This window comes from Sapajus apella, unplaced genomic scaffold, assembly GCF_009761245.1.
Source record: "Sapajus apella isolate SASKATOON/1434 unplaced genomic scaffold, GSC_monkey_1.0 scaffold55, whole genome shotgun sequence".
In the NCBI taxonomy this organism is placed as follows: domain Eukaryota; kingdom Metazoa; phylum Chordata; class Mammalia; order Primates; family Cebidae; genus Sapajus; species Sapajus apella.
Genome location: NW_022436995.1, coordinates 10,914,387 through 10,940,823, shown reverse-complemented (window position 1 = coordinate 10,940,823; position 26,437 = coordinate 10,914,387). Strand labels below are relative to the sequence as shown.

Sequence of the window (26,437 nt, the reverse complement as noted above, 5' to 3'; positions counted from 1 at the left end):
GAGACAGGCAGTGATTTGAAGCTATCAAGGCAGAAAATGAAGATCATCTGTTCCAGGGAGGAGGGACACAGAAGGAAGACATCATTCGTAACCGGAGCAGACGGAGAGAGCGCTACACTGCAGCTCCCCCGAGAAGGGTGTCTACAGCTCTTCCCTTCTTGCGACCGTCATGCCTTAGCTTGTCTGATGCACCTCCCCACGGCCTTACAGAGTCCCTGCTGCATGCCCCACACTCTACTCAGCTCTGAGGAGAGAGGAGAGACACGGGCCTGTAACAGCCCTTGTGAGCAGGCCTGGGGGAGCGGAGAGAGGCCCTCTAAGGAAACCCCACCTGAACTGAGGTATAAAAAGGGAGGGAAGTGGCCAGGTGTGGTGGCTTATGTGTGTAATCCCAGTACTCTGGGAGACTGAGGCAGGAGGACTGCTTGAGGTCAGGAGTTTAAGACCAGCCTGGGGGACATAGCGAGATCCCACCTCTGGAAAAAATTTTAAAAATGAGCTGGGTGTGGTGGCACTCCCCTGTGGTCCTAACTATTCAGGACGCTGAGGCAAGATTGCTTGAGCCCAGGTGATTGAGGCTTCAGTGAGCCATGATTGCACCACCGCACTCCAGCCTGGGCGGCAGAGCGAGACCTGTCTCTAAAAAAATAATAAGTTTTTTTTTTTTTAAAGAGAGAAGGAAGTGTGTGTCTGGCAAAGGTCAGCATACACAGCAACCTACTGGTAAATTTCTTTTTTTTTTTTTTTTTTTTTGTGAGATAGAGTCTCACTCTGTCACCAAGGCTAGAGTGCAGTAGCGTGATCCCAGCTCACTGCAACCTCCGCCTGCCAGGTTCAAGCGATTCTCCTGCCTCAGCCTCCTGCATAGCTGGGTCTACAGGCACATGTCACCATGCCTGGCTAATTTTTTGTATTTTTAGTAGAGACAGTGTTTCACCATGTTGGCCAGGATGTTCTCAAACTCCTGACCTCGTGATCCACCCATCTCAGCCTCCCAAAGTGCAGGGGTTACAGGCCACCCTCAGCCACCATGCCCGGCCCCCACCTGCTCATAAATTTCTAATAATTGGCTCCATGGTGGATGGTGGAGGGGCCAGCAGACTGGTAGCATTTGCCATTGTATGTGTAAACACTCATAGTGGCATGATATCACTGAATGTGGACAATCGAATGTCAGAGGGAGGTGGCTCCAGACCATCACTGGTTGCTAGTGGGTCCACAGGCCTGGGGAGGGGCGGTACAGCTCTGGAGCCCAGCGCAGCCACCTCAGAGGACGCTGCTGAGGTCACCCTCTGGGCCTTGGAGGGAGTGTGGGCTTTAGCCAGCAAGGGATATGTATTGATTGTGACCACAGGTCTCTCTTTCATCACCCTGTTTCCCTCAGAGCTCTGCAAGGCTACACCCTGGCCCAGAGTTCCTGCTGTTAATAACAAGGAGATACTTAATCAATGAGGTCCTCTCAGGAGCAGTTGCTGGCTGTTCATCTGATGACAGGGCAGCAGACGCTGTGCAACCATGGATGGGGCCCCGGGAGCGCCTCCACCTCCCTCTAAACGGCAGACCACATGCAAGCTGTTTGTCCACCATCCCTTCCTGCCAGAGGAGGTCAACTGCATGGCTAGGGGCGGGGAAGTGGGGCTTGGAATGGAAAAGTCCAGACCCAGCCTGTGCCTGCTGCGAGGCCTGACACTGACGTTCTTAGACCATGAGGCCCCTCCTCATTCTCTCCCTAGAGAAGGCTGGAGCAAAGCCAAGGGCAATGAAAGGTTGGGACCTGGGAGGATCGGCCTGGAAGGGGGAGGGTTGGAGAGTGCAGGATGATTGTTGGGCCTGGGCCTGGAGTTCAGGAGAATTTTATTATCCTTCACTACTCCTCCACCTGGGCCAGGCACTGCACACCTTGGCCATCCTGATCCTCCCGGGTCCAACCCTCACAGCCCACTTTGGAGGGTGGGGAAGGGGTTTCCAGCAAGGGGGAAGGCGACAGGAGAGAGCACTCTGCGTAGGGAGTTCAGAGGCTCAATCCAGCTGTACTGCTCACAGAGGGGAGACTATGGGGCACTGTCCCCTACACCCCAATTCTCAACAGAACCACAAAAGGGCTAGGCAACGATCTTTAAGGTCTTTACTTTGGACCCACTGAGATTCTAAGAAAGCGATGCCCCAGTGAAAAAGTCCAACCGGGCCAGTTTAGTGAGGGAATCCTCTATAAAAGTGAGGGTCAAAGGCTGGGAGCGGTGGCTTGTGCCTATAATCCCAGCACTTTGGGAGGCTGAGGGGGGCAGATCACGAGTTCAAGAAATTGAGACCATCCTAGCCAACATGATGAAACCCCGTTTATACTAAAAATACAAAAATTCGCCGGGTATGGTGGTGCACGGCTATAATCCCAGCTACTCAGGAGGCTGAGGAAGAAGAATCACTGGAACCTGGGAGGTGGAGGTGGCAGTGAGCCAGGGTCATGCCACTGCACTCCAGCCTGGGCAACAGCGAGACTTCATCTAAAAAAAAAAAAAAAGTGAGGGTCACAGTTTGGAGACTGAGAAAACAGGATCTCTAAGATCTTCCCCTCTGCAAGATTCTGAATCCATGAGCTTCATCTGTGCTTCATCTCCTGGATATGTTTCTTTCTGTGTGTCAACTCTGAGCTAATTTAGAAAATCTTTTTTAATAGACTTTATTGTTCAGAGCAGTTTTAGGTTCACAGCAAAATGGAATGGACAATACATTCGCGCCTTGCCCCCACATCTATACAACCTCCTCATTAACGACACCCCTCACCAGAGAGCTCATTTGTTACAATTGATGAGCCTACATTGATGTGTCATTGTCACCCAAAGTACATGGTTTACATTAGGGCTCACTGCTGCTGTTGCACATTCCATGGGTTTTGGTAAATGTATAATGACATGCACCCACCATCACAGCATCAGAGTGGTTTTGCTGCCCTAAAAATCCTCTGTGCTCAGCCTGGGCAGCATAGCAGGACCTCATCTCTACAAAAAGTTTTTAAAAATTAGCCAGGTGACCAGACACCTGTAATCACACCTGTAATCCCAGCACTTTGGAAGGCCGAGGCAGGCGGATCACGAGGTCAGGAGTTCGACACTAGCCTGACCAACATGGTGAAACCCCATGTCTACTAAAAATACCAAATTTTTAGTATTTAGCTGGGCGTGGTGGCGGTTGCCTGTAATTCCAGCTATTCAAGAGGCTGAGGCAGAAGAATCGCTTGAACCCAGGAAGGAGAGGTTGCAGTGAGCTGAGATCATGCCATTGCACTCCAGCCTGGGTGACAGAAGGAGACTCTGTTTCAAAAAAAAAAGCCAGGTGCGGTGGTGCACACCTGTTGCCCCAGCTATTTCAGAGGCTGAGGCAGGAGGATCACTTGAGCCCAGGAATTTAAGGTTACCGTGAGCTATGATTGCACCACTGCACTCCAGCCTGTGCAACAGAGCAAAACCTGTCTCTGAAATTAAATAAATCCTCTGTGCTTCATCTATTCACCCCTCTTTCTCCCCTAATTTCTGGCAGCCAGTGGTCTTTTTACTGTCTCCATAGTTTTCCCTTTTCCAAAATATCACATCCCTGGAATCCTACTCTGTAGCCTTTTTAGATTGGCTTCTTCCACTTAACAAAATGCGTTATGATTCTTCCATGGCTTCTCATGGCTTGATGTCTCATTTCTTTTTTTGTAGAGATGGGGGGTCTCACTATGTTTCCCAGGCTGGTCTTGAACTCCTGGCCTCAAGTGATCTTCCTGCCTTGGCCTCCCAGAGCGCTAGGATTACAGGTGTGAGCCACTGCACCTGGCTTCTCATTTCTCTTCATCACTGAATGATGTTCCATGGTCTGGATATAACACAGTTTATTCATTCACTTACTAAAGGACATCTTGGTTACTTCCAAATTTTAGCAATTATGAAAAACACTGCCCTAAACACCCATGTGCAGGTTGTTGTGTGGACATACGTTTTCAACTCCTTTGAGTAAATACCAAGGAGTGAGACTGCTGAATCCTATGATAAGGGTACTTTTGGTTTTGTTTGAAACTGTCTTCCAAAGCGGCCGTCCTATTTTGCATTCCCACAACCAGCGCACGAGAGTGCACACATACTCTGCATCCTCACCAGGATTTGGTGGTATCAGTGTTTTGGATTTTGGCCCTTCTAATGGATGTGGAGCGGCGTCTCATCATTGTTTTAATTTGGAATCCTCTAATCACATATGATGTTGAGTACCGTTTCATGTTATTTGCCATCTATATACTTTCTTTGGTGAGGTTTCTGTTCAGATATTTTGCCCACTTTGAAATCAGGTCGTTTGTTTTCCAATTGCTACGTTTTCAGAGTTTCTTGTCTATTTTGGTCAACAGTCCATTATCAGACATGTCTTTTGCAAAGATTTTCTCTCACTCTGTGGCTTGTCTTCTTATTCTTTCGATAAATCAAGTTTTTTATTATCCAAACACTCGTGGTACATACATCATGTTGATAAGACAGATCACAATAAAAGAAAAAAATGTACTTGATTATATCCCTCCAAGGATGATGGTAACAATGACGACAGCAATGACCGTTCTCATCTTTGGAAGCTCACTGTGTTCTGGGCCCTCGGCAACTGTGTCACGTGACCCCACCACCGAACCTTGTGTGGTAGGTATTATCATCTTCATTTTGCAGATGCTGAAAAGGAGGCTCAGAGAAATTACGCGGTGAGACCAAGATTTCACACTAGTGAGCAGTGGGACCAGTATTCGAACCCAGCACTCTCAGCCTCACAGTCCTGGCTCTGAAAGCTGCAGTTTTAGACCCTGTCGTTTCATCTTCCACCTCCCACAGTCGGAGACTTAAGTATACAGTTCGTGTCTCTCCTGCCCCCAGAACTTCTTTGATTCTTATTATTTCAACTTCAGGATCTCCCTAGAAGGTAGCTTTTTTTTTTTTTTGAGATGGAGTCTCGCTCTGTCGTCAGGCTGGAGTGCAGTGGCCTGATCTCGTCTCACTGCAACCTCTGCCTCCTTGGTTCAAGTGATTCTCCTGATTCAGCCTCCTGAGTGGCAGGGATTACAGCCATGCACCACCACACCCGGTTAATTTTTGTATTTTTAGTAGAGACAGGGTTTCATCATGTTGGCCAGGGTGGTCTCGATCTCTTGAACTTGTGATCTGCCCGCCTTGGCCTCCCAAAGTGCTGGGATTACAGGCGTGAGCCACCGCGCCCGGCCTGAAGATACACATTCTCAAAGAAGAACTAGTTGAGACTCTAAGAGGTTAAATGACTTACCTACAGTCACACAGCCAGCCAGTGGGTGACTTCAGCTAAGCTGCTTTCCCAAGTCATATCCTGAGTTCCCAGGCCCCACGGTTGAATTCTTCCCACTACTTTGGCCCCAGAAAAATTGCCCCTGGGCTGGATTGCTGCTGTCACTCCTGTCCTGCTTCCCCCCTGCTCCCCCACTGTCTCCCACCATTTTCTGTGCCTACTGGAGGGAACATTCTAACAAGCCAATCATGGCTCTCCCCAGTACCGGTCATCCTGCCTTCCATCAATCCTCAAGAGGAAAGAGCAACTCCCTGGCATGGCAAACCAGGCCACCAGCACCCAACCTATCTCTTTTGCTTCGGCAGCCACGGCCCCTCCCTCCGCATGCTCTTCTCGGCTGAACCCAACCCCCTGCATCTGCTCTTCCTTGAACCTCCAGGGCTCTGACCACATTGCTTCTCGGGCTAGCACGCTTTCTCCTCCTGCACTCCACCTGAGCCAGCCTCCTCACCTCCCGTGGCATGAAGAGGAGCTGTCTTTCACCAAGTGCTGACTCTCATCACTGGCAGTGCCAAGTACTTTATTTGAGTTTTATTTAAATCTCATAATAATTTGGTGGCAGGCATCATTAATTGACAGAGGACTAAGCTGAGGTTTAAGGGGTGTTAAGTAACTTGGCTAAGGCTACACGGTAGATAAGTGGCAGAGGTGAGATTGAAACCATCCAACTTTACATACAGGGGTTTGACTTGGTTACTGATTCCCACGCTCCCAAGCCCTCCCCACTCCCACCCCAGATTGCTCCCACAACACCTATGCATTTTTCCATGATTACACTTCATGACGCTCTTTTTTTTTAAACAGACCCTTTTTTTTTTTTTTTTTTTTTTTTTTTTTTTTTTTTTTTTTAAGATGGAATCTTGCTCTGTCGCCCAGACTGGAGTGCAATGGTGCGATCTTGGCTCACTGCAACCTCTGCCTCCCAGGTTTAAGCACTTCTCCTGCCTCAGCCTCCCAAGTAGCTGGGATTACAGGTGCACACCACCATGCCCAGCTAATTTTTGTATTTTTAGTAGAGACGGGGTTTCATCACATTGACCAGGCTGGTCTCAAACTCCTGACCTTGTGATCCACTCGCCTCAGCCTCCTAAAGTGCTGGGATTACAGTTGTGAGCCACCGCACCCAGCTACTTTTTTTTTTTTTTTTTAAGCAGGTTTAGGTTTACAGAAAAATCAAGCAGAAAGTAGAATTCCCCAACACCCTTTCACCTCACCCCCAGTTTCCCCTATTATTAACATTCTTGCATTAGTATAGTACATTTGCTATCATTGATGAGCCAATAGTGATACATGATTAGGTGAAGTCCTCAGTTTACATTAGGGTTCACTCTTGGTGTTGTACGTTCTTTGGATTTTGACAAATGTATAAAGCATCACACAAAGTAGTTGCACTGTCCTGAAAGTCTCCGATGGTCCACCTACTCATCCCTCCCTTCCCCTTAACCCTTGATAGCCTCTGCTCTTTTTCCTGTCTCCGTAGTTTTGCCTTTCCCTGAAAGCCATCTCGTTGGAATCACACAGCCTTTTCAGACTGGCTTCTTTCAGTTAGGAATATGCAGTTAAAGTCTCTCCATGTAATTTCGCGACTTAATAGCTCCTATCCGTGTTTCATCCCTGAATAATATTCCCATGTCTGGATGTACCACAGTTGGTTCATTCGTTTACCCATCGAAGGGTGTCTTGGTTGTTTTCAAGTTTGGGCAATTATAAAGCTGCGGTAAACATCCCCGTGCAGGTCTTTCTGTGGATGTGTTTAATTCATTTGGATGAATACCAAAAAGCACGACTGCTACATCAGCCGCTTCTTCTCCTACACAATACGGCCCATCCTCTCCTGACCCCAGCCAAAGAACTCTTGGAAGCAGAGAATGTGTCTTGTCCTTCTCCATCTCCAAGACTTACATATAATGGGTCCTCCATAAATATCTATTGAAATGAAAAATATAGACAATCATATACCTCAGATTTTCCAGGACATTTTAAATTTCATATTATTTTATTCCTTGCATCGAAAGTAATTTAATGTAAACACAACCAAATAAAAATGAAAAATGCCTATGTAAGGCTTTCTATATTAAAACATTTCACAAACAGATTTTTTTTTTAATGCGTCCTTTGCTAGATACGGACACTTGCTTTGAGATTCCAAATATGTAGTTGCCAGAGGGATGGTGAGAGGAACCTAGGCTGGGCATCAGACCTCAGGCCAGGCCCTTTCCCACATGGGGCCATCATGCTCCTCTATGACACAAACACAGGCTGTTCTAGGAATCCCTCCCCACCCCACCTACCACTCTCCAGGGAAAGCAGGAGATTAGAAGGGGAGAAGGCCAGGTCTCTGTGAGCTGAGGTCTCACTACCAGAATGGGGCCCAGGCCCCAGCAGCAGAAAGGAAGAGGGTAGGAATACCCTTAACCCCTTTCACTGGGGATGAGGGTCATGTTCATTTTCACATATTGATCACGAGAACGTTCATGTTCTTGATGGATTGATTTAATTATCATATAGTTCAATGATGTAGGGACTGTTATCTACATCACCTGTCTCCAAGATTTCTGGCACCAGAGACCGTGGAAAAAGGTAATTTTTCCACGGACAGGATGGGAATGGTTTAGGGATGAAATTGTTCCACCTGGGATCATCAAGCATTAGTTAGATTCTCATAAGGAGCGCACAACCTGGGTCCCTTGAATATGCAGTTCACAATAGGGTTTGCACCTGCTGGCTCAGTGCTCTGACAGAAGGTGGAGATCAGCCAGTAATGCTTGCTCACCTCCTGCTGTGCAGCCCTATTCCCAAAAGGCCATGGCCAGGTACTGATCCACAGCCCAGGGGTGGGGGACCCCTGACCCACATTCATAGATTCAGTTCCACCCACAAATGTTTACTGAGTGCATACCACAGGCAAAGGCACTGTTTTAGGGCTATAGTCATGAACAAGACAGACAGAGTCCCTGCTGCCTTTTGGAGATAGCATTCCAGGGCAGGCGACAGACAGTGAGCAATCAACATAAGCGAGCTTCACGGTTTGTTAAAAGGTGATAGGGGACCGGGCGCAGTGGCTCATGCCTGTAATCCCAGCACTTTGAGAGGCTGAGGCCAGCGGATCACAAGGTCAAGAGATCCATACCATCTTGGCCAACGTGGTGAAACCTTGTCTCTACTAAAAGTACAAAAAAAAAAAAAAAAAAGAAAATAGCTGGGTGTGGTGGCTCGCACCTGTAGTCCCAGCTACTCAGGAGGCTGAGGCAGGAGAATCACTTGAACCCGGGAGGTGGAGGTTGCAGTGAGCCGAGATCGCACCACTGCACTCCAGCCTCTCGACACAGTGAGACTCCATCTTAAACACAAAAAAGGTGAAAGGACTGCCAAAGAAACCAAAAGTACTGCAAGGAGTAGGGTCAGGAGTGGTGGGGGTGGAATGGGACTGACTCCAGTATGGTAGGCCGTATTAAAAAGAGGAGGTTCTTAGCAGGATGTGAAGGAAGAGGGAGAGAAAAAGCCAAGCGAGCTTCTGGGGAAAACTTTGCAGGCAGAAGGATCAACCAGTGTGAAGCCAGAGGCCGGGCTGGAGCTGGCACACAGGAGGGAGTCAATGGAGTGAGCGAGGCGGAGGGGGTGGAGGACCACAGGGACAGATCGTCTCCATGAGCTGTCAGTGGCCCACCAGGCCACTGAAGGCCATGGGCTTTTCTTGGCTGGAAATGGGAGGCCAGGGCAGGGTGTGGAGCAGAGGACTGACATGATCCTCCTGACTCCTCTCTTGATAGCAGACTACACAGAGGGGTGGAAGGTGGAAACAGAGGCCTGTTAGGGGCTGCAGAGTCTGCCAGCAGAGGCAAAACAGTGGCTGGGACTTGCTGGTGGCAGCAGAGAGGGTGACAAGAGGTGGGATTTGGGATCTGTTTGGACAAGAGAGTCATCATGCTTCCCTGGTGAGACTGGTGTCCACTTTAAAGGTCTAGGGTGGAAGCCCTTACCTATGGTCTGTACTTGGGGCTACCCTGTAAGTGGCCCATGGGAAATGGGAGATCCCCAGGCTTGTTTCTTTGCCAGGTAGGCTGCTGATGCTGAGGCCACCCAGAGGTAGAGGGCACCTGGTCCAACTCCCCCTCTCCGGAGTGCATGGGCCCCAATCCCAGGTCCTTTTGGCCTTACCATCAACGGCACAATGATGGTAGCTTCCTATTGCACTCCCCAGAAGCTGACCTCCCAGTCACGCGGCCCCAGCATTCCGGTTAAAGAGGAAGCAGGCAGGGCCAGAAGTCGAACTCGTGCCCCAGCATCCTCGTGCTCAGCCAGGAGCCGGGGCCTCAGGAGGGTTGGTGGGGAGAGCAGGGGAAGGGTTCCTCTTAGCACAGTTGAAGTAATGTGTGTCTAGCCATTGAGCTAGGTGGTGTCTGCATATAAGGTGAGAACGCCAGCTTCTCCTGGAAACAGCGCTGCCTTCGACTCAAAGATCTATGCATTCGAGTCCTGCTCTGCCGTTATTAGGTACCTGATGATGAGTAAGTACATCAGGAAACCGTTCAGGTCTCTATTGCATCATCCTGAAAACAAGGACAACGGTGTCTATCCAAGAGAGCTCTAAGGGAGCAGAGACGTGAAACCACTTCACGAACTGGAAAGTGCTGCACGAAGGTCAGATGAATGCTTGCAGCCTGGGGAAGAGACCACACGTGCCCAGCGAAACATGGAGCAGGACAGTCTGGGGTGAGGGCGTCAGACACACGTAAAGACACCACGTTAGCCCAGAGAGAGAGGGGACTCCTTCTGACTAAGTGGGAGACAGACAGCAAAGGTTTCACAGAAGAAAAATGGGTCTTGAAGAATGGGTGGGATCCAGTAGAGAAGAAAGGACATTCCAGGTAGAGGGGGCAGGATGGGCAAAGGCCTGAGGTATGAACGTGCACTGTCTGTGTCCACAGGGAGCAGGGGAGTGGCAGAACCCAATTTGCTTAGAGGTCACACTGGTTCCTAGGCAGGGATGGAGTGGGATTGCTAGGGCTGGCTGAGCAATACTGAGGCTTCAGCCAGCTGCACTCTCCAGAGGACAGGGGAGCCCGCCCAGGCTCCCCCCAGCAGTCTGGAGCTGTGTGGGGGAAAGGCAGATGGAAGTGGGAAGCTAGAGAGGGTGAGAGCCTGGGCCAGGCTGAGCCAGCTGGCTGCCCACTCCCCTTCCCCTAAGCCTCCCTGTGCCCCAGCCCACCCCCAGCCCCTGGGAGCCTGAAGACCTGTTTGTTTTCCTTGTAAAGAGGGGAGCCCTGCCCTTTGTGAGATTTCTGCTTGGGAAGGAGCGAAATGTCTGCTTGTGCTGCTGCCTGGATTTCCAGCTATTGACAGAGACTCTGACAATGAAAGCAAAGGCCAAGAGAGGCAGAGACAAGGCGGCTGATTAAAATGTTCTTCCAGGGGGTTGTTCAGCCCTGCCCGGGGAAAGGCTGGCTGGAAAACCCGTCCTGGAGCCCTTTCCTCCAGAGCTGTAGACCCAGTTCAAGGTGGGGCTGTGAAAACAGTTGAGGAGCTTCTGCACCCCCATCCCAGTCCAGCTGATCCAGCTCCCAAATCCACTGCTGTTGCTCCACTCCTCCCTTAATAACCAGGGTCACTCAAAGGACCAGAATTTGAGGCTCAGAGTGCTGTTTCTAAAATGATGGCAATGATAGTGCCCACTCAGTGGGGCTTGTTGTAGGTCAGGTTCCCCAAAGCACAGCCTGAGATGGAGCAGAGTTGCCAATTAAAATATAGGACACCCAGTGCAATTTGAATTTCAGATAAACAACGAGTGATTTTTTTTTAGTATAAGTATGTCCCATGCAATATTTGGGACATAGTTATACTTAAAAATAAAAAATTTCGTTGTTTAAAGGAAATTCAAATGTAACCGGGTGTCCTGTATTTTTATTTGCTAAATCTGGCAACCATAAAGTGGAGAATATTTCCATTGGGGGGGTGTGCACTGAAGAGTGCTTCATTGCCAGCGTCTCACCTGGAAGCAGGATGGGGCATAGGGAAAAGTAGACAGGGTTGATGAAGTCATGAAAAGGGTCCCCCGCGACCCCATGGGGAGCTCTGGAGCTGAATTGGCCTTTCAGAGCTGCCTCAGAGTGAGGCTGGGGCAGGGGGCCTCCAGGGACCCTCACATCCTATCGTCATTTGAGGCTGGCTTTCCTGGGGAGGCAGCTGCCTGTCTTCTGCTGAAGGGGTCTCAGCTCAGCGCTTTCCTCTCCCAATACTCCCTGCAGCTGGGGTATGGGGCTTCGGTGGGGCTGCAGGGAGTATTGGGAGAGGAAAGCAATCACGACCCTGCTGTTACACAGTTTGATGAGACAATCGTGTAAATAGCTTAGCACAAAGCTGACACCTACAAGTCAGTAATTTTAGTATCCCCTGAATAAAGGCCAGGACACTTAGCCTGGCCCTCAACCCATCAGCCATCTAGAGCCAAGCTGTCTGCTCTTCTGATCTCCCTCAGCCCCTTTTGGGGAACCCTTTCCAAAATCAGGTATGCTGGAGTATCATCTGGGAAGGGGTCCATGTTCACAATTCCCCCATGGGTTGATGGCCCCACATGTGGATCCTCTCCATACCTCAGTTCTGCAGATCCCAAACAACAGCATAATGGAGGTCTTCTGAAGATTCCCTCCGAAGCCCAGCGCCCTCCACGTTTGGCCCTTGCTGGCTTTGGAGGAGCGGCTCCCTACCTCTCTCCCCCTACACACACATTCAGGTCTACTGAAAACCCACCCACCTATGGATTCTCCTTTTTTGAGGACTCCAGGGATCTCTAATTAACACTGACTTCTAACATTGAGATCTCTGGCTCCCCAGCTTCCCATCTTTCTATGTCTCCCATTAATGTGAGACATATTTAAATTCTAGGAGCAGAGAATCTGGCTGTAGAAAAGTGTCCGAGCCTGGATTTAGATAAAGAAGCTGAGGAGTCTGAACACATTGAGACCAAGCGGTTGACGTGTCCTCATTCATTCAGAATCACTCACAGTCATTGTGAGTTGGCTTGCTGCCAACTGTGTTATCCTGCTTCATTCTCACAATAACCCTGTGAGCGAGGCACCAGCATGATCCCAGTTTTACAGATGAGGAAACTGAGGCTTAGCAAAAACAAGGTTCTTGCCTAAGGTCCTAAAGCAAAAAAGCTGGGAAGTCAGGATCCCAGTTCGTGTATCTGTGAATAGCACTTAAGCTCTGAGCAGCACGCTGTGCCTAGGTTGCACAGATTCACCTATTTGTGTATATGCTTAATGGCCTTGTGTCATTACAGTCAATATCACTATTCTAATGAAACAGATAAACATTGAGGAAACATAAATGACGTGAAAAGGCACCAGTCGGGCAGAGATTGGGACAGTAGGGAGGTGAGCTGGAAGAAGCAGGAGTGTATCAGTCAGAGTCCATGTGCTGGGAACAAGAATCACTCCAGCTACTTGAAACAGACATGTAATAGAAGGAATTAGTATCTTAAGCTGCCTGGGGGTGTGGCCTGCGGGAACTGTGACTAGAACTGCACAGAGCTCACCTGCCAGAAGTGCTGCCTCCTTTTATTTATATTTTTAATCCTAGTAAAAAAACACATAACATAAAATGTATTATCTTAACCATTTTTAAGTTTGGAATTCAACAGTAACTATATTCCCATTGTTGTGCAACAGATTTCTAGAACTTTTCATCTTGCAAAACCTAAACTCTGTACTATTGAATAATAACTCCCCAGACCTTTCTCCCCACAGCTCCTGGCAACCACCATGATACTTTCTGTTTCTATGAGTTTGATTACTTTAGATTCCTCAAATAAGTAAAATGATACAGTATTTGTCTTTTTGTGATTGGCTTATCTCACCTAGCATCATGCTCTCAAGGTTCATACATGTTATAGTATGTGACAGAATTTTCTTCCGTTTTAAGGCTGAATAATGTTTCATTGCGTGTGTATACACACACACACACACACACACAAGCACAACACATCACATTTTCTTTTTTACTTTTTACTTTACTTTTTTTTGAGATGGGAGTCTCACTCTGTCACCCAGGCTGGAGTGCAGTGGTGCAATCTTGGCTCACTGCAACTTCCGCCTCCCAGGTTCAAGTGGTTCTCCTGCCTCAGCCTCTTGAGCAGCTGGGATTATAGGTGTGTGCCACCATGCCCAGCTAATACATTTTCTTTATTCACTTATCTGCCAATGGACATTTAGGTTGCTTCCACCTCTTGGCTATTGTGACTAATGCTGCCATGAATATGGGTATGCAAATATAGAATCTTTGAGATTCTATTTTCAATTCTTTTGTATATATACTTAGGAGTGTATATACAAAAGAATTGCTGGGTCATATGGTAATTCTATTTATAATTTTTTGAGGAACCTCCATACTGTTTTCCATAGTGGCTGTACCATTTTATATTCTCACCAACAATGCACCAAGGGTGGTCTAATCTCTCCACACCCATCAATTATTTTTTTAAATAGCCATCCCAATGGGGGTAAGGTGATACAGCATTGTGGTTTTGATTTGCATTCTTCTAATAATTAGTAACGTTGATTCATCTTTTCATATGTTTCTTGGCCATTTGTATATCTTCTTTGGAAAAATGTCTTTCAAGTCCTTTGCCCGTTTTTTTAATTGAGTTATTTGGTTTTTTTGTTATTGAGTTGTAGGAGTTCTTAATACATTCTAGATATTAATGTATGAATATCTAGATATATGATATCAAGTCATATATCTATAAGGAAGATATCATATATCTTCCTTATAGATATATGATTTGCAAATACTTCTCCCATTCTGTAGGTTGCATTTTTCCTCTTTTTTTTTTTTTCTGAGATAGGGTCTCCCTCCAGTTGCCTGGGGTGAAGTGCAATGGCGAGGTCACAGCTCACTGCTGCCTCAACCTCTGGGGATCAGGTGATTCTCTCACCTCAGCCTCCTAAGCTGTGCACCACCATGCCCAGCTAATTGTGTGTGTGTGTGTGTGTGTGTGTGTGTGTGTGTGTGTGTGTGTGCGTGTGTGTGTAGAGATGGGGTTTCTCCATGATCCCCAGGCTGGTCTCCAACTCCTGGACCCAAGCAATCCTTCCACCTCAGCCTCCCAAAGTGTTGGGATTTCAGGTGTGCACCACCATATCTGGCCCCCTTTTCCTCTTTTTTAACCTATTCTTTTCACGCACACAAGCTTTTAAGTTCTAGTCACACTTGTCTATTTTTGCTTTTGTTGCCTGTGATTTTGGCGTCACTGCCAACACCTCATTGCCAAGTCCAATGTCATGAAGCTTTCCCCTGTGTTTTCATTTAGGAGTTTTATAGTGTCAAAGGGCTGCCTCTTCTGGTATAGTCTGGAGGATGGCGAAATAGATGGTCGCCTTGAGAACTTCTGACTTCAGGAAGGTCTGCTGTCATCAAAATTCAGAGCTCAGAGAGTTGCGCCCTTCACACACACAACTTATGCTTGACATTTATGAAGGTAGTGACTAGATGCTGGAACACAGATGCAGAAGAACTCACCATCTCTGCAAACACATCACCAGCCAGAAAGAACAAGTAGCAGAGATGGTCTCTGTCTTACTGCTGCCTTCCCATCTTGCTTGGGTGCATCTAACGGGGGAGCTGTGTTTTCTTCAGAACCCTTGCAGTGAAAGAGCCTTGAAGCATAAAGCTCAACTGTCAGCCTCTGCAGTGTAGAACGTATCCAGTGAGGAGGTTCAAATGGAAGACAAGAGCCAGGAGGCCAAGATAATTAATTAGGTGGTGTATTAGGAAGTGCCAGGCCCCTACTTAGCAGAAAGCAGAGCATTATTTCACTGGGACCAGGCATGAAGGAATGGTGGGTTAGTGAAGCAGGAGAATATTGGGTAGAGTAATGCAGTGGTGACGGGCACAGCCTCTAATTGTGTGTGTGTGTGTGTGTGTGTGTGTGTGCGTGTGTGTGTATAGAGATGGGGTTTCTCCATGATCCCCAGGCTGGTCTCGAACTCCTGGACCCAAGCAATCCTTCCACCTCAGCCTCCCAAAGTGTTGGGATTTCAGGTGTGCACCACCACATCTGGCCCCCTTTTCCTCTTTTTGGCATCACTGCCAACACCTCATTGCCAAGTTCAATGTCATGAAGCTTTCCCCTGTGCCTGTCCAGACGGGCACAGCCTCTGCAGCTGGACAGGGCTTACATGAAACCCCAGGCCCACCATGCATGAGCTGTATGACTTGGCTAGGTTACTCCATCTCCCTGGGTCTTCCTTTCCTTCTCTGTAGAAGGATGGCAGGAGGGGCTGGCTGCCCCCAGAATAATCTGTAGCCTTTCCCTTCTGAGCTGCTCAGCCCTTCCACACAGCAAGGCTTGAATTTGAGTCTACTTTCCCTACCAAGAGCTATGGGGGTGTGAATGGGGCCTCTCAGTGTATCCCTTTTCCATTTCACAGAAGCAAATGAGATGCAAAATAAGAGCTAAAGGAAACAAAAGGTCCTCGGAATGAGGCATCACCGTGACACCTAAACTGTAAAACAGGTGAAAACTGAAGCTGTTCTGATTGAAGGGGGGAAGCAAACCCTGCAGCCACTCTCTTCACTTCCTCGTCTTCACCCCCATCAACTTCCGAGGATCCCAGGACCTCCTTAGGGCACAATGTGAAAGCTTGACTGGTTTATGGAAAGAATCAATTCCAATGCAGAAGACCTCACTCCGGTCAGAACTCCGCACCGTCAACTCGTGTGGCGGTGGACAAACTGCCTAGCCTTCCCTGGCCCTCAGCTTCTTCATCTGCATGGCGGTCCCCTGCCTTGCTCTGCACATTGTGTCTTAACTAAGAATCCACAGACACGATAATACTTTAAGCAGAAAACACAAGACCACAGTAAGATGGTGTTGGTTTTGTTTGTACCTTGCCTCATCCTACAGATTTTTTGTGGTAGGTTAGTGGTCAAATAATACGTTGACCCCTAGGCCCTCAAAAATGAGTCTTTTTTGTTTTTCAATTCCACTCCAGCATCAAAATTTATAGTCATCGATGTGCGTTTCTTACAAGTGAAGCCCCCTTACCCCTTTTCTTGTCCCTATCTCTCTATTTCCAGAACTCCAAGGTCCACCTGCAGCCTGGACCTCCAGAGTCCCCATCAGTCTCTTGTGTATTCCTCCGCTCCAACCCACTCCTCTCTGGTTGCCCCTATCTCCCTCCTGCAGAACCTCAACTTCAGGGAGGGTACTCCCCCAAAAGGCAAAGAATACCCCATTATTTGATCACTCTTCCCTGCCAAACTCCAAGCAACCTAATTCCATTTAGCCTTCCACCCTGATGGCTTTCAGGGATGTGCCAAGAGCAACTTTTGTGACTATTTTCCAATGTTACACAGGCACCTAATGGCCCAGGACTGTTGTTCCCACTTGGAGGAGCTGCCAGAGGATCCCAGGACTTCTCTAGAGTTAGCGCTCCATAAAGAGACTTCATCTGAATGACTAGATAATTGCTAACTTGTAGTGCAATCGTTAAAATGGCTCAAATACTGCACAAGGCAGGGAACCTAGAGCTGGGGGATTTGAATCACTGTCTAGTAGAGAAGGCACTGAGAGGACAGGACAGGCGGTAAGGTTTAGAGACAGAGGGGTCTGGGCTCACCAATTAGCTTCTTCCCTTCCTGCACGTGTGACATTTTCCTTCCTGTATCTTAGTTTACTCATCTGCAAAATAAGGACATAGACAATGGCCCTATTTGTTAAGATTACATGAGAGAGTATATGTCAGGGTCTCTCAACTTCAGCACTATCGGCATTTGGGGCTGGATAATTCTTTGTGAGGAGGGTGTTCTGTGCATTGCAGGATATGTAGAGGCATCTCTGTTCTGTACCCAAAGGCACTGCTACCCTGAGTTGTAAAAACTGAAAATGTCTTTAAACCGCCCTCAGTGAAGAGCCACTGGTGTAAGAGAACACACTTGATAAACAATCAGACTCTCACTATTGCTTGATGTATGTGACAGGCTCACATTTATAAATTTATTTATTAAAAAGATACAAAGCCGATAACAGATCTGGGAGTGAAAATCAAATCTGGCAGGCAAACACCCTCTCATCTCTCATTCCCTCCCCATCCCTGCCCCAACGCAAAATCTCCATCAAAGATCAGGTGTGCTGCCTGGCGCAAGTTCTGCCTAAATGATCCAGACTGACCCCAGAACTCCCCTCCAATGGCCTGGATAATTCTTACAGCATGGGCCTCCACCCTTGCGAAGTTGAATGCATTAATACCAGCAAAATATTTCTTAATCTCCTAAGCCTCGGCTTTGAATCCTTAAAAAGGAAAGGAAGAGACGGCACAAATCTCTTAATTAGAACGCCCAATCACTTCGATAAATATTTACCCGGTTCCGGCATGAGGCATGGAAACCCTGTGCCATTAGTCAATAGAGGTCAGCAAAGCGCACCTTGGGAACAGCCGGATGCAGTTGAGCTCAACTTTGGAGCGGGTGTGGGGAGAAGGTTTCCAGTCTTATGCTTCTGCTAAAGACAGGTGAACAAACACATTCCATGCCTACTCTGCACACCCGCCCCTGCCCCCCACAAAGTCTCAGGTGGACACGAGGGCCTCATTGTAAATCATCGCCTGCTAGTCTGGCCTCTAAAGCTTTCTGGAGAGAGGCAGGGACCTCCTCTGCTAGTTGGGCCACAGAGCAAACCAAACTATTCCCCAGGGAGTGTTCTCTGGAGTGTCCTGTCTGGGCACCTTTGCTCCTATCTGGAACTCTCTTTCTTCCTCCCCACCGAGCCACAGCAAGGGCTACCCTCTATAGGCAGCTTCCCTAATTGTCCCGGCTCTCCCCAACCCCAACCCTGCCAAACACTTCTACCAAATACTATTTCCCTGCACAGGCTCTATTTAGCTCTGCGGGCCTAGATACCGCCTGGAAAACGGCCTGGAACTGGGGGCAGTCTGGCCTTGTGTATGTTTTCAAAGGCAAGGGCCTTCCTTAGATTTTGGAGGAAAGCTTTCTGTAAACTCTTGCCAGGTAAGAAATTAGGTGCCATCATTCTCATTTTACAGAGGTAGAAATGGGGACCTCAGGAAGTTTGGGGGCTTGCCCCAGATTGTACAGATCTTCAGGCCTCCTGAAGCCCAGATTGGTGCTGCCACACTGTCCCGATGAGTGGCTCCCTCACTCCTGCCTGTGTAACCTTCAGAGGCATCCTCCTGGGAGCCTGAATTGGGAGTCAGGATGGTGGCAGTGTCTTAGAGAAGCAAGCACTTAGAAGCTCCCTTCCCCAGGGAGCAAAAACAGCCTGTCAGGTGGCAAAACTAAGAAAAGACCTAAGGAAGCAGAAACCACCCAGGTGGGGGTGAGGGGGAAGGGAAGGGTTTTGTTAGAAGTATTTGCTGATCCTGCCCCCTCTGCCCGCTGCAACTTCTGTCCGTCATTTTGGGCTGAGCTCCAGCTCCACCCTTCCAGGAAGCCCTTCCAGAATCACCCTTCTGACGCCTGTTCTCCCCTACTTCATACTTTATAGACTTACTGTCTGTGGCTTGTCTTCTCAGAAATGCTATGAATTCCACTGTGGTGGCAGGCAGAGCTCTCTCTCTGCCTCTATCCACTCCCGCTGTCCCCAGGGTTTACTGTGGAATTGCCCCTCCCCGTTGCTTCCTTCCCCTCTCTTGCACACCCCAGGGGTCCTTGGGCTGCAAGGATGCTCAAGGTCATTTGAGGACCATGATAAAGAATGGGATTTCAAGAGAGGGAGAGGAAGGCCCAGTGACCTCAGGAAGGCCTTCCTGAGAGCCCAGAGGAGAGGAGCTGGGTGTTCCCACCTGGGCTTGGCTGTGCGTATGCAGAATAAGGTTCGGGCTGATGCCTGGCTTGCTCCCCACAGGACTGGGATAGAAGTCCTTCCTAGCCTGTCCAGACACGCAGAAAATGTTGGAGGAGTTGAATCACCCAGATGGTTGTACATTATCGTCATGGCCACCACAGCTAACTGTTATCGATCACTTAATGTGCCAGGTTCTGCACTAAGTACACCACATGCATTACCTCCATCGATCCTCAGGACAATCCTCTCAGGACTGGATTGTTATCTCCACTTTCCAGATGAGGAAATGGAGGCTTAGCAAGATTAAATAAGTCCCCCAAGGTCACATAGCTTGAACCAGTCAGAGAATGGGAAGACGAGTTGGGAGACCCTGGGAAGTCCTCTACCTCCACTGGCCTCAGTCTCCTTGCCTGAGATGAGGTGGCTGCAGGATAAGCTTTATAGGGGCTTCCTCTGGGACCCTCTGGGCCCTCCAGGTTCCTGTGACCTCTTGCGGCCCTGGCCTGCATTCTCAGGAAAGCCAAGCTTGTAGACACATCAGGGTGTAGTAGCTAAGAGGAGGGATACTGATACCCAGTTGCCTGGGTTCAGTCCATCAGTCATCAACGTGACCTTGGACACATCATTGTACCACTGTGTATCAATTGCCCAGTCTGCAAAACGGGGGTGATACCCATGGCACCAACTTCATTTCTTGTGTGAGTATTAAATGTGTTCATGTTTGTCAAGTGCTTAGAATAGCACTGTGCACAGCTTGAGCACTAAGTAAGAGTTTGTTAAATAAGTAAAAATTTCCCTTCCTTTTGCTCTATGTCGAGGTGCTTGCTTGTAGAGGAAGGTCTGGGATGCCTGGTGAGTGGAGCGGTGGGGTGGGGGGCAGAATAATCCTAGTCATGAAGATAAACCTCAAGAATTGGAGGAAGCTTATAGAATCAACCAAGGGACCGGGGCATGGTGAGGGAGATTTCTGTCCTCACTGAGCAGTTCCAGCAGGAGGCTTCCAAAAATCAAAGCCAGTGAGGCACTAGAGGAAGGAATGACAGGGAGAGGTTTGCAACCCCACCCAAGGCACTGTGATCAGTTCCTCAAATAGGTGACCACAGCCCGGTGACTGGCCTGAGCCATACATACCCTTTAATTCCTAAGAAAGGGGGCAAAACATACATTAGCTCAGCTAAAAAGTGCTTGACGAATATTTTTAAAAAACCAGAGAAGTGGCTCTTCGGACTGGCAGACAGTTTCTCATCAGCCACTTTGCACCCCAAATGAGGGGCTGGGGGCTGGGGAGCCTCTGCTCTGGAAATCCAGGCCGGGCTTTCTGTCTCACCGGGTGACTTTTTTTTTTTTTTTTTTTTTTTTTTTTTTTTTTTTTTTAATGTGCCAGGAATTCCTCTCCCACGTGGGGTGGACTCCGAGGTACTCAATTAAGCAGCCAATGAAAAGTCAGCTCTCCGGTAGCAAATGACCCTGACACTTCTTGTAACATAAACAGTTGAAACGTTTCCAATTAGAACTGGAGACAGAGACGTTTGAACTCTTTCTGTCGACTCCCCTCCTTCTTTAAAATAATTGTCAAGCCTTTGGACGGGGTGTTGTATACATGTTTTTTATTTTCTTTTCTCTTTCTCCAGCATAAAAGACATGTATTTTTCTCCTTGTTTTTCCTAATTTGTGGGGTGGCATGTGACGGGGGGGGGGGGCGGATAGCGGTGGTAAGCTTAAAGGGATGTTGGCCTGGTTCCTTACCTCCCTGCCCCCTTCCTGCTCAGGGTTCAGGCAGCCGGTGAGTGACGCTGGGTGAGGAGTGAGTGGGAGCTACAGGCAGGAGAGCTGGGCCTGTTCTTCTAAAGCCAGACTCTCAGAAAGGGCTGGGAATGAATGAATGAATGAATGTCTTTTCTTCAACAAAAGCTCGTACGTATTCAGCTTGCTTCAGCAACGGGGTCGCTGAGGTTGGCCATTAAACCGGCTGCCCTGGATTCGAATCCTGACCACTCTGCCCAGCTCGGGGCAAATGACAGCTTTCTCAGCCTCTCTTTTTCGCTCTATAAAATGCAGTCCCCGGCCAAACTGCTTCCTTCGGTAGTGAGGTAAGGAAGAGGGGGGGGCTGCGTGGGGAGCAGTGCCCTGCCTTGTACCTACTGAGCGCTCAAGCGCTGTTCTTCCTGACTGCGTGGCGTGGTTCCACCTCCCGGCTCTGCGGAGGAGGCGGCGCTCTGCAAAACCGCGTCGGGGACACGCAGCCGCGAACTCCTCCGGCGTGCCAGGCTCGGCGCTGGCGCTGGGCTTCGCAGGTGAACTCCACGTGGGTCTGCCCTGCGGGAGCGCGCTGGGTCGTGTGGTCACCAGGGGCGCGGACGTCGAGGCAGGAGGGACGCCCAGGCCAGAGACACAGCAGCTGTGCCTTTCTGTACACAGTCCTCGTAAGACCCGACCTAGGTGCCCTGGGGCTTCTCGGCCGCCTGCGGGCGGGCGCCGTCGGAGCCAGTCCGGAGGGAGACGGAGAGGGAGGCCCGGCGAGGCGCCGCGTCTCTGGTATCTTGAAGGCATTGTGTTTAATAAATCTGAGCGAGGCGCACAGCCACTCTCATCCCCCTCCCCTCTGGGCTCCCAAATCGAGACCTGCTGTAGGACCCCCAATTTACGGGGTCTTAAAACCCCGTCTACTTTGAGTAGCAGCTTCAAAGAGCTCCATTTAAAGTTTGCCCCCCTCCCCGCCCCCACGTCCCCTTTTACAGCCCCCCCCAACCCCTCCTAGAGGGGTGGACTTCTGGAGGACGACGACAGCAAAACCCTACATGCAAGTTTAAAGGGGGGAGGGGGAAGTCTTCAGGCTTCCTCCAGAACGTGGGCTGTAGAAGTGACCTGTTTCAGGCGTGCGCAGGAGTCGGAATACCGTGGAGTTTGGGTTTTCTTTTTCATTCTTTTTTTCCCCCTTTCCCTTTCCTTTTTGTTTCTTTCCTTCTTTTTTTTTTTTTTTTTTTTTGTTTGTGTGTGTGTTTTTACCTTTTATTATTTAAATTGATACGTTTCATTACTAGGGAGAAAAATAAAATATTCCTTTGATACACAAAATCAAATTGATATTTAGCCTCTGCTTACTTTTTTATGCATGGCTCCTTTATACCACATGGTAGTGACAGATTGTTTGAGCTGGAAGGAAAAGCCATTCAAAGCTAATTAAGCAGCCATTCCAAGCACTATTTGCAAGCGGGAGGCTCAGAAGCCTCGGCATTTGTCAGCGCTCCCCCACCCCGCGTGGTTTTGACTGACAGCTCTGGCCGCGGACTGACAGCACCCAGCAGTTCCGCCAATCAGCAACGAAGAGCCCCTTCGGCGATCCGTGATTGGTGGCGCGCACCTTGCTCGGGGGCGTGGTCGGCGTGCCCCACGTGGGGGCTGGAGCGAGAAAGGGGCGGGGCGGGTAGGAAGCGGGTGCGCCCACCCGTGACGTAAGGGGGAGGGCAGAGAAAGAGGAGGGGGAAAGGAAGCTCCGAAGAGGAGCCATTTTGTGTCTAATGAATGCTGCGTCCAGATGCTCGCATCTGTCGAGCCAGGCTTCTCCCTCCCCCCAGCCTTCGGTGCGCGCCGAAACACGATTTATGTTTTTATTTAGGAGAATAAATAAATGAAGAGGGGAGCGCGATTCGGGACTGGCGGCCGGAGCGGGCGTGGGGAGGTTCAGTTCGGAGGCGGGTGCTCACGTGTAACTCCCCGCGCTCCGGCCTCCGAGCGCCCGCTAGCTCTCCGCTCCTCATTAAGATGCAAAAGCGAACCTCCGGCTCCTAATGAGGGGAAAATATAGATCCGGGGGCGCGCAGCCGGCTCGCGCGCGCCCGCCGCCGGCCCCGGGGTGCGTGCGGGCTCGCGGACAGGCCGGGGAGGGCCCGGGGGTCCCGCCTGGGCCGCCCAGCGGGCGGTGCGCGCTCCGAGGGCCGCTCCCTGCTGGCCCGTCTGCCCCGCCGTAACCCCGAGCGCCGGAAGGCGAGGCCGTCGGTTTGCGGGCAAGCTGGCCGGGGAGTCGAGTGGCCTGTGCGACCAAGCAGGGAGTCCCGGGGGCGCGGGACAGGGGTGGGCGAGGCGCTGGCGGGGGAAGCGTGCGCGTGCCCCGGAGGGTCTAGGCTGGCGACCGAGACACCCACAGGCGTCCGCCAACGCCGTGACACTGCCGGGAGCAGGCTGAGCAAGCCGGTGGGAACTCGGAGTTCCGGGGCCTCGGCCGAGCAGGGGGCCCGACCCCATCCCCAATCCTCAGCCCGCGGATGCAGTGAGGAGCCCGCGCGCCGAGATCGCGGCGAGGGCGAAGCCGTTCCCACGGGGAAGGCGCCCCAAGTGGGGCCAGCCGCGGCTGAGCCTGTTGTCCACGGGCTGCCGGGCCCTTCCATCCGCGCTCCCCGCCAAGCCAGAGTCCGTCAGACTTCTCGCAGGCAGCCGCCGCACATCAAAGGAACTGTTTATTTGGCTTTCTGAAAAGAAGGGCAGCAAGTGAACAAAGGAGAGCTGGGGGCTAAGGGGGGCGGGGAGGCGGGCCGAGGAAGGGGTGCCGAAGAGGGGACATCCTCAGTTCCGAGCAGATTTCTAAAGGTCGGAGGCAACTTTAGGAGCCACCATTTTATCGGTCCTAAATCTTTTGAAGTGAAAACATTAAAGTGACAAAGTGATTCTGTTTGTTTTATTGTATCTAATTGGGCCGCTTTGCAGACCTAATGAGATTAGAGGGAGGAATCGTTCGCCTTCGCTGCGGAATGAACTGATACATTATTACCAGCCACAGGTTTTGAGGATTGTACAGCTTGTCTTTTTCTTTTGTTGTTATTCCTCTGTCTTCCCTCTTTCCTCCTCCCGCCGAATAATTATTTGCTAGTAGATCGTGGGAAAAAAAAGAGGAGTAAAAAACCTCTAGCAGCCCAGGACTATAATATATGTCTATTTATTATATGTCTTTCTGTTAATTTCTGATCTGAGGAGCGCTGTTTTTCACTCCCATGCGAAAGTCACCAGCGGGTAGGGCCTGATTGCTACTTTTCATGCATAGTTTTAGACACAAGAGGGCATTGTGACGTCGCGCCCGGCGGCGCCCAGTCGCAGGCCGAGTCCCGCAGCCCCACGTGGGGGCCCCGCGCTCCCATTGGCCAGCGCCTGACGAGGCTGCCACATTATTTTGTTACTTTTCAGTCCCTATTTGGAACTGCTCTCGCGGCAGTTCAGACCTCGTGCTCGTCCCCCTCGCCTGTCTGTGTGTGGTATCCGTAGGTCCGGGGCACTTTTTTTTTTGGCGTGTGTGTGTTGGGTGTGTGTTTTGGGGGTTTGCCGGGGCGCGGAGAGGAGAGCCAGGCCGAGGGGAAGGAAGGAAGCCGCAGAGCTCCCCGGTCTCGGGCTGTCTCCCCTCCAGCGCTCTCCTGCCTGTGCGCTCGGCAGCGGCGGTGTCGCCGAGCGCTCCTCACTGGGGACGCGGAGCTCGAGCTGGGAGCAGCGAGGACCCTTTGCGGAAGCTTCCCGTGCCCGCTGGAGTTAGGATGCCAGGGCGTTTGATTTGCATCTACTGAGCCCGGAGTTCCTCCCCGGCCCCGGGAAGGGCTTGCAGCGGCGGCGGCGGCGGCGGCGGCGGCAGTAGCAGACGGAACAGCAGGCTCTGCTCTCCGAGGGGGGGCGTCGAAGCGCCCGCGCCGGGCTCCCGCCCTCACCCTCCTGCGCTCCTGCGGCCCCAAGCCGCCACCTCGTTGCCCGCCTCCTTCCTCTTCTTGCCGCGAGCCCCAGGCCCGGCCGCCTCTGGGATCGGACCCACGCGCCCCGGATGCTTGGGGCTGTCCCGGCGCGCCCCCCTCCTGGCGCGACGCGCTGAGTGACCCGGAGGGGGCCCGAGCTCGCCCCAGGAGGGGCCCCCAGCCTCGGGACCCCGCTCCGGACCTGCCGGGGAGCCGACGATGTCCGCGCAGCCCCGGGCACTGACGCGCTCCACGCAGCCCGGGGAAGGCTGCCGGCCGCTGCCCGCCGAACCCTAGGCGCACAAAGCCCGCGCCCGCCGCCCGGCCCCGGCGCCCGCCGACGACTTTGCCGCCTGCTCCGCGGCTCTTTGTCTCCACTTGGGGCGGGCGCCCGACTCTGGGATTTCGCTGGGAGAGCGAGCTGGGGGGGCCGGGGGCGAGCTCTCGGTTTCCCAGCCGCCCCCCGCTGGGGCTTGGCTCCCCCCTCCCCCGCACCTCCCCGGCCCGGGCTCTCGGCGCTTCCACGCTCTCGGAATCACGACCCCTCCCTGCCATGTATCCGCAGGGCAGACATCCGGTGAGTAATTGCAACTCGGTTTATTTAAGCATCTATCATGGCAGGGTAAACGAGGCAGTTTATCTGGCACCTCCATTTTGCTTGTTGCTATCTCTATGGTGTGTGTGTGTGTTTGTGTGTGTGTGCTCACACAAAGGGGATGGGGACTGGGGGCGCCGTTGAGAGAGGAGGTTAATTCCGCGCAAGTGACGAGGGGGGCTGTCTCTGTTCCAGGGGGAGCTGTTCACGCGGTCCCCGGCCCCGCTCCTAAGTCTCCCAACTCACCGGCGTGCCTCCCACCCCCGCATTACTGGGGAGAGGGAGGCCCTTGGTGAAAGGGATGGGAGCCCCGCTGCCTACGGGGAGAGATGGGGCGCCCCCCTTCCGCCCCGTCGGAGAGCTGAGAAACTTGCTGGGAAGGTTCTGGGCTGAGGGTGGCCTCTCCGGTTGGGCACCGGCGGGGAGGGGCCGGGGCCGCTCTGAGCGCCGTCTCATGCCCCCACCCCCTCCCCTGTCTTGTCTTCGCGGGCTCCAGGCTCCCCATCAACCTGGGCAGCCGGGATTTAAATTTACGGTGGCTGAGTCTTGTGACAGGATCAAAGACGAATTCCAGTTCCTGCAAGCTCAGTATCACAGGTAAGGCTGGTGGGGGCCGCCCAGGGGCTGGCTGGGAGGGGCGGCTCCGGCCCGGCTCCTGCCATCCCCCGCGGGGACGGAGGGGGCTCCCGACCCCGGGGCGGCGGGGCAGCCCGGGCCTCCGCCTTTTGTTTCCCCTTTCCGAGCGCGCCGCCTTAACCCTTTACTGCCCGCAGCCGCCCGGCTCCCAGCACCGCCAGTGGGGTCCCCGAATGAGGGTCTGGGTCGCGGGCGGGTTCGCTCCGGGTTCTGGGTGTCGGGAGCCAGCGTCGGGGTCCTGCTCCCCTGCGGCCGGGATAAGTCCTCTGGCTGGAAGTTTCGAATTGTTTCACATCTCCCTCCCCACCGCGGGGACCCAAATCTCCCTGCGCCCCCAGGCTGCAGGATAATGGGGACGCCCCCGGGGGGGGA

At 51.3% G+C, this 26,437-nt stretch overlaps 1 protein-coding gene across 13 annotated transcripts in view; it reads left to right on the top strand.

Annotated features, from left to right (window-relative positions):
* Positions 1-24,302: 24,302 nt before the first annotated feature.
* The window catches only part of TLE3 (TLE family member 3, transcriptional corepressor), a 49,962-nt gene continuing 47,827 nt past the window's right edge, over positions 24,303-26,437 (top strand). For 8 of the 13 annotated variants that reach the window (XM_032244659.1, XM_032244656.1, XM_032244654.1 and 5 more), the window contains exons 1-2: positions 25,302-25,411; positions 25,926-26,026. In XM_032244659.1, coding sequence (XP_032100550.1) covers positions 25,388-25,411; positions 25,926-26,026 — 125 coding nt within the window. In that variant the 5' untranslated portion in view covers positions 25,302-25,387. The other 5 variants (XM_032244658.1, XM_032244655.1, XM_032244657.1 and 2 more) reach the window with 2 other exon arrangements.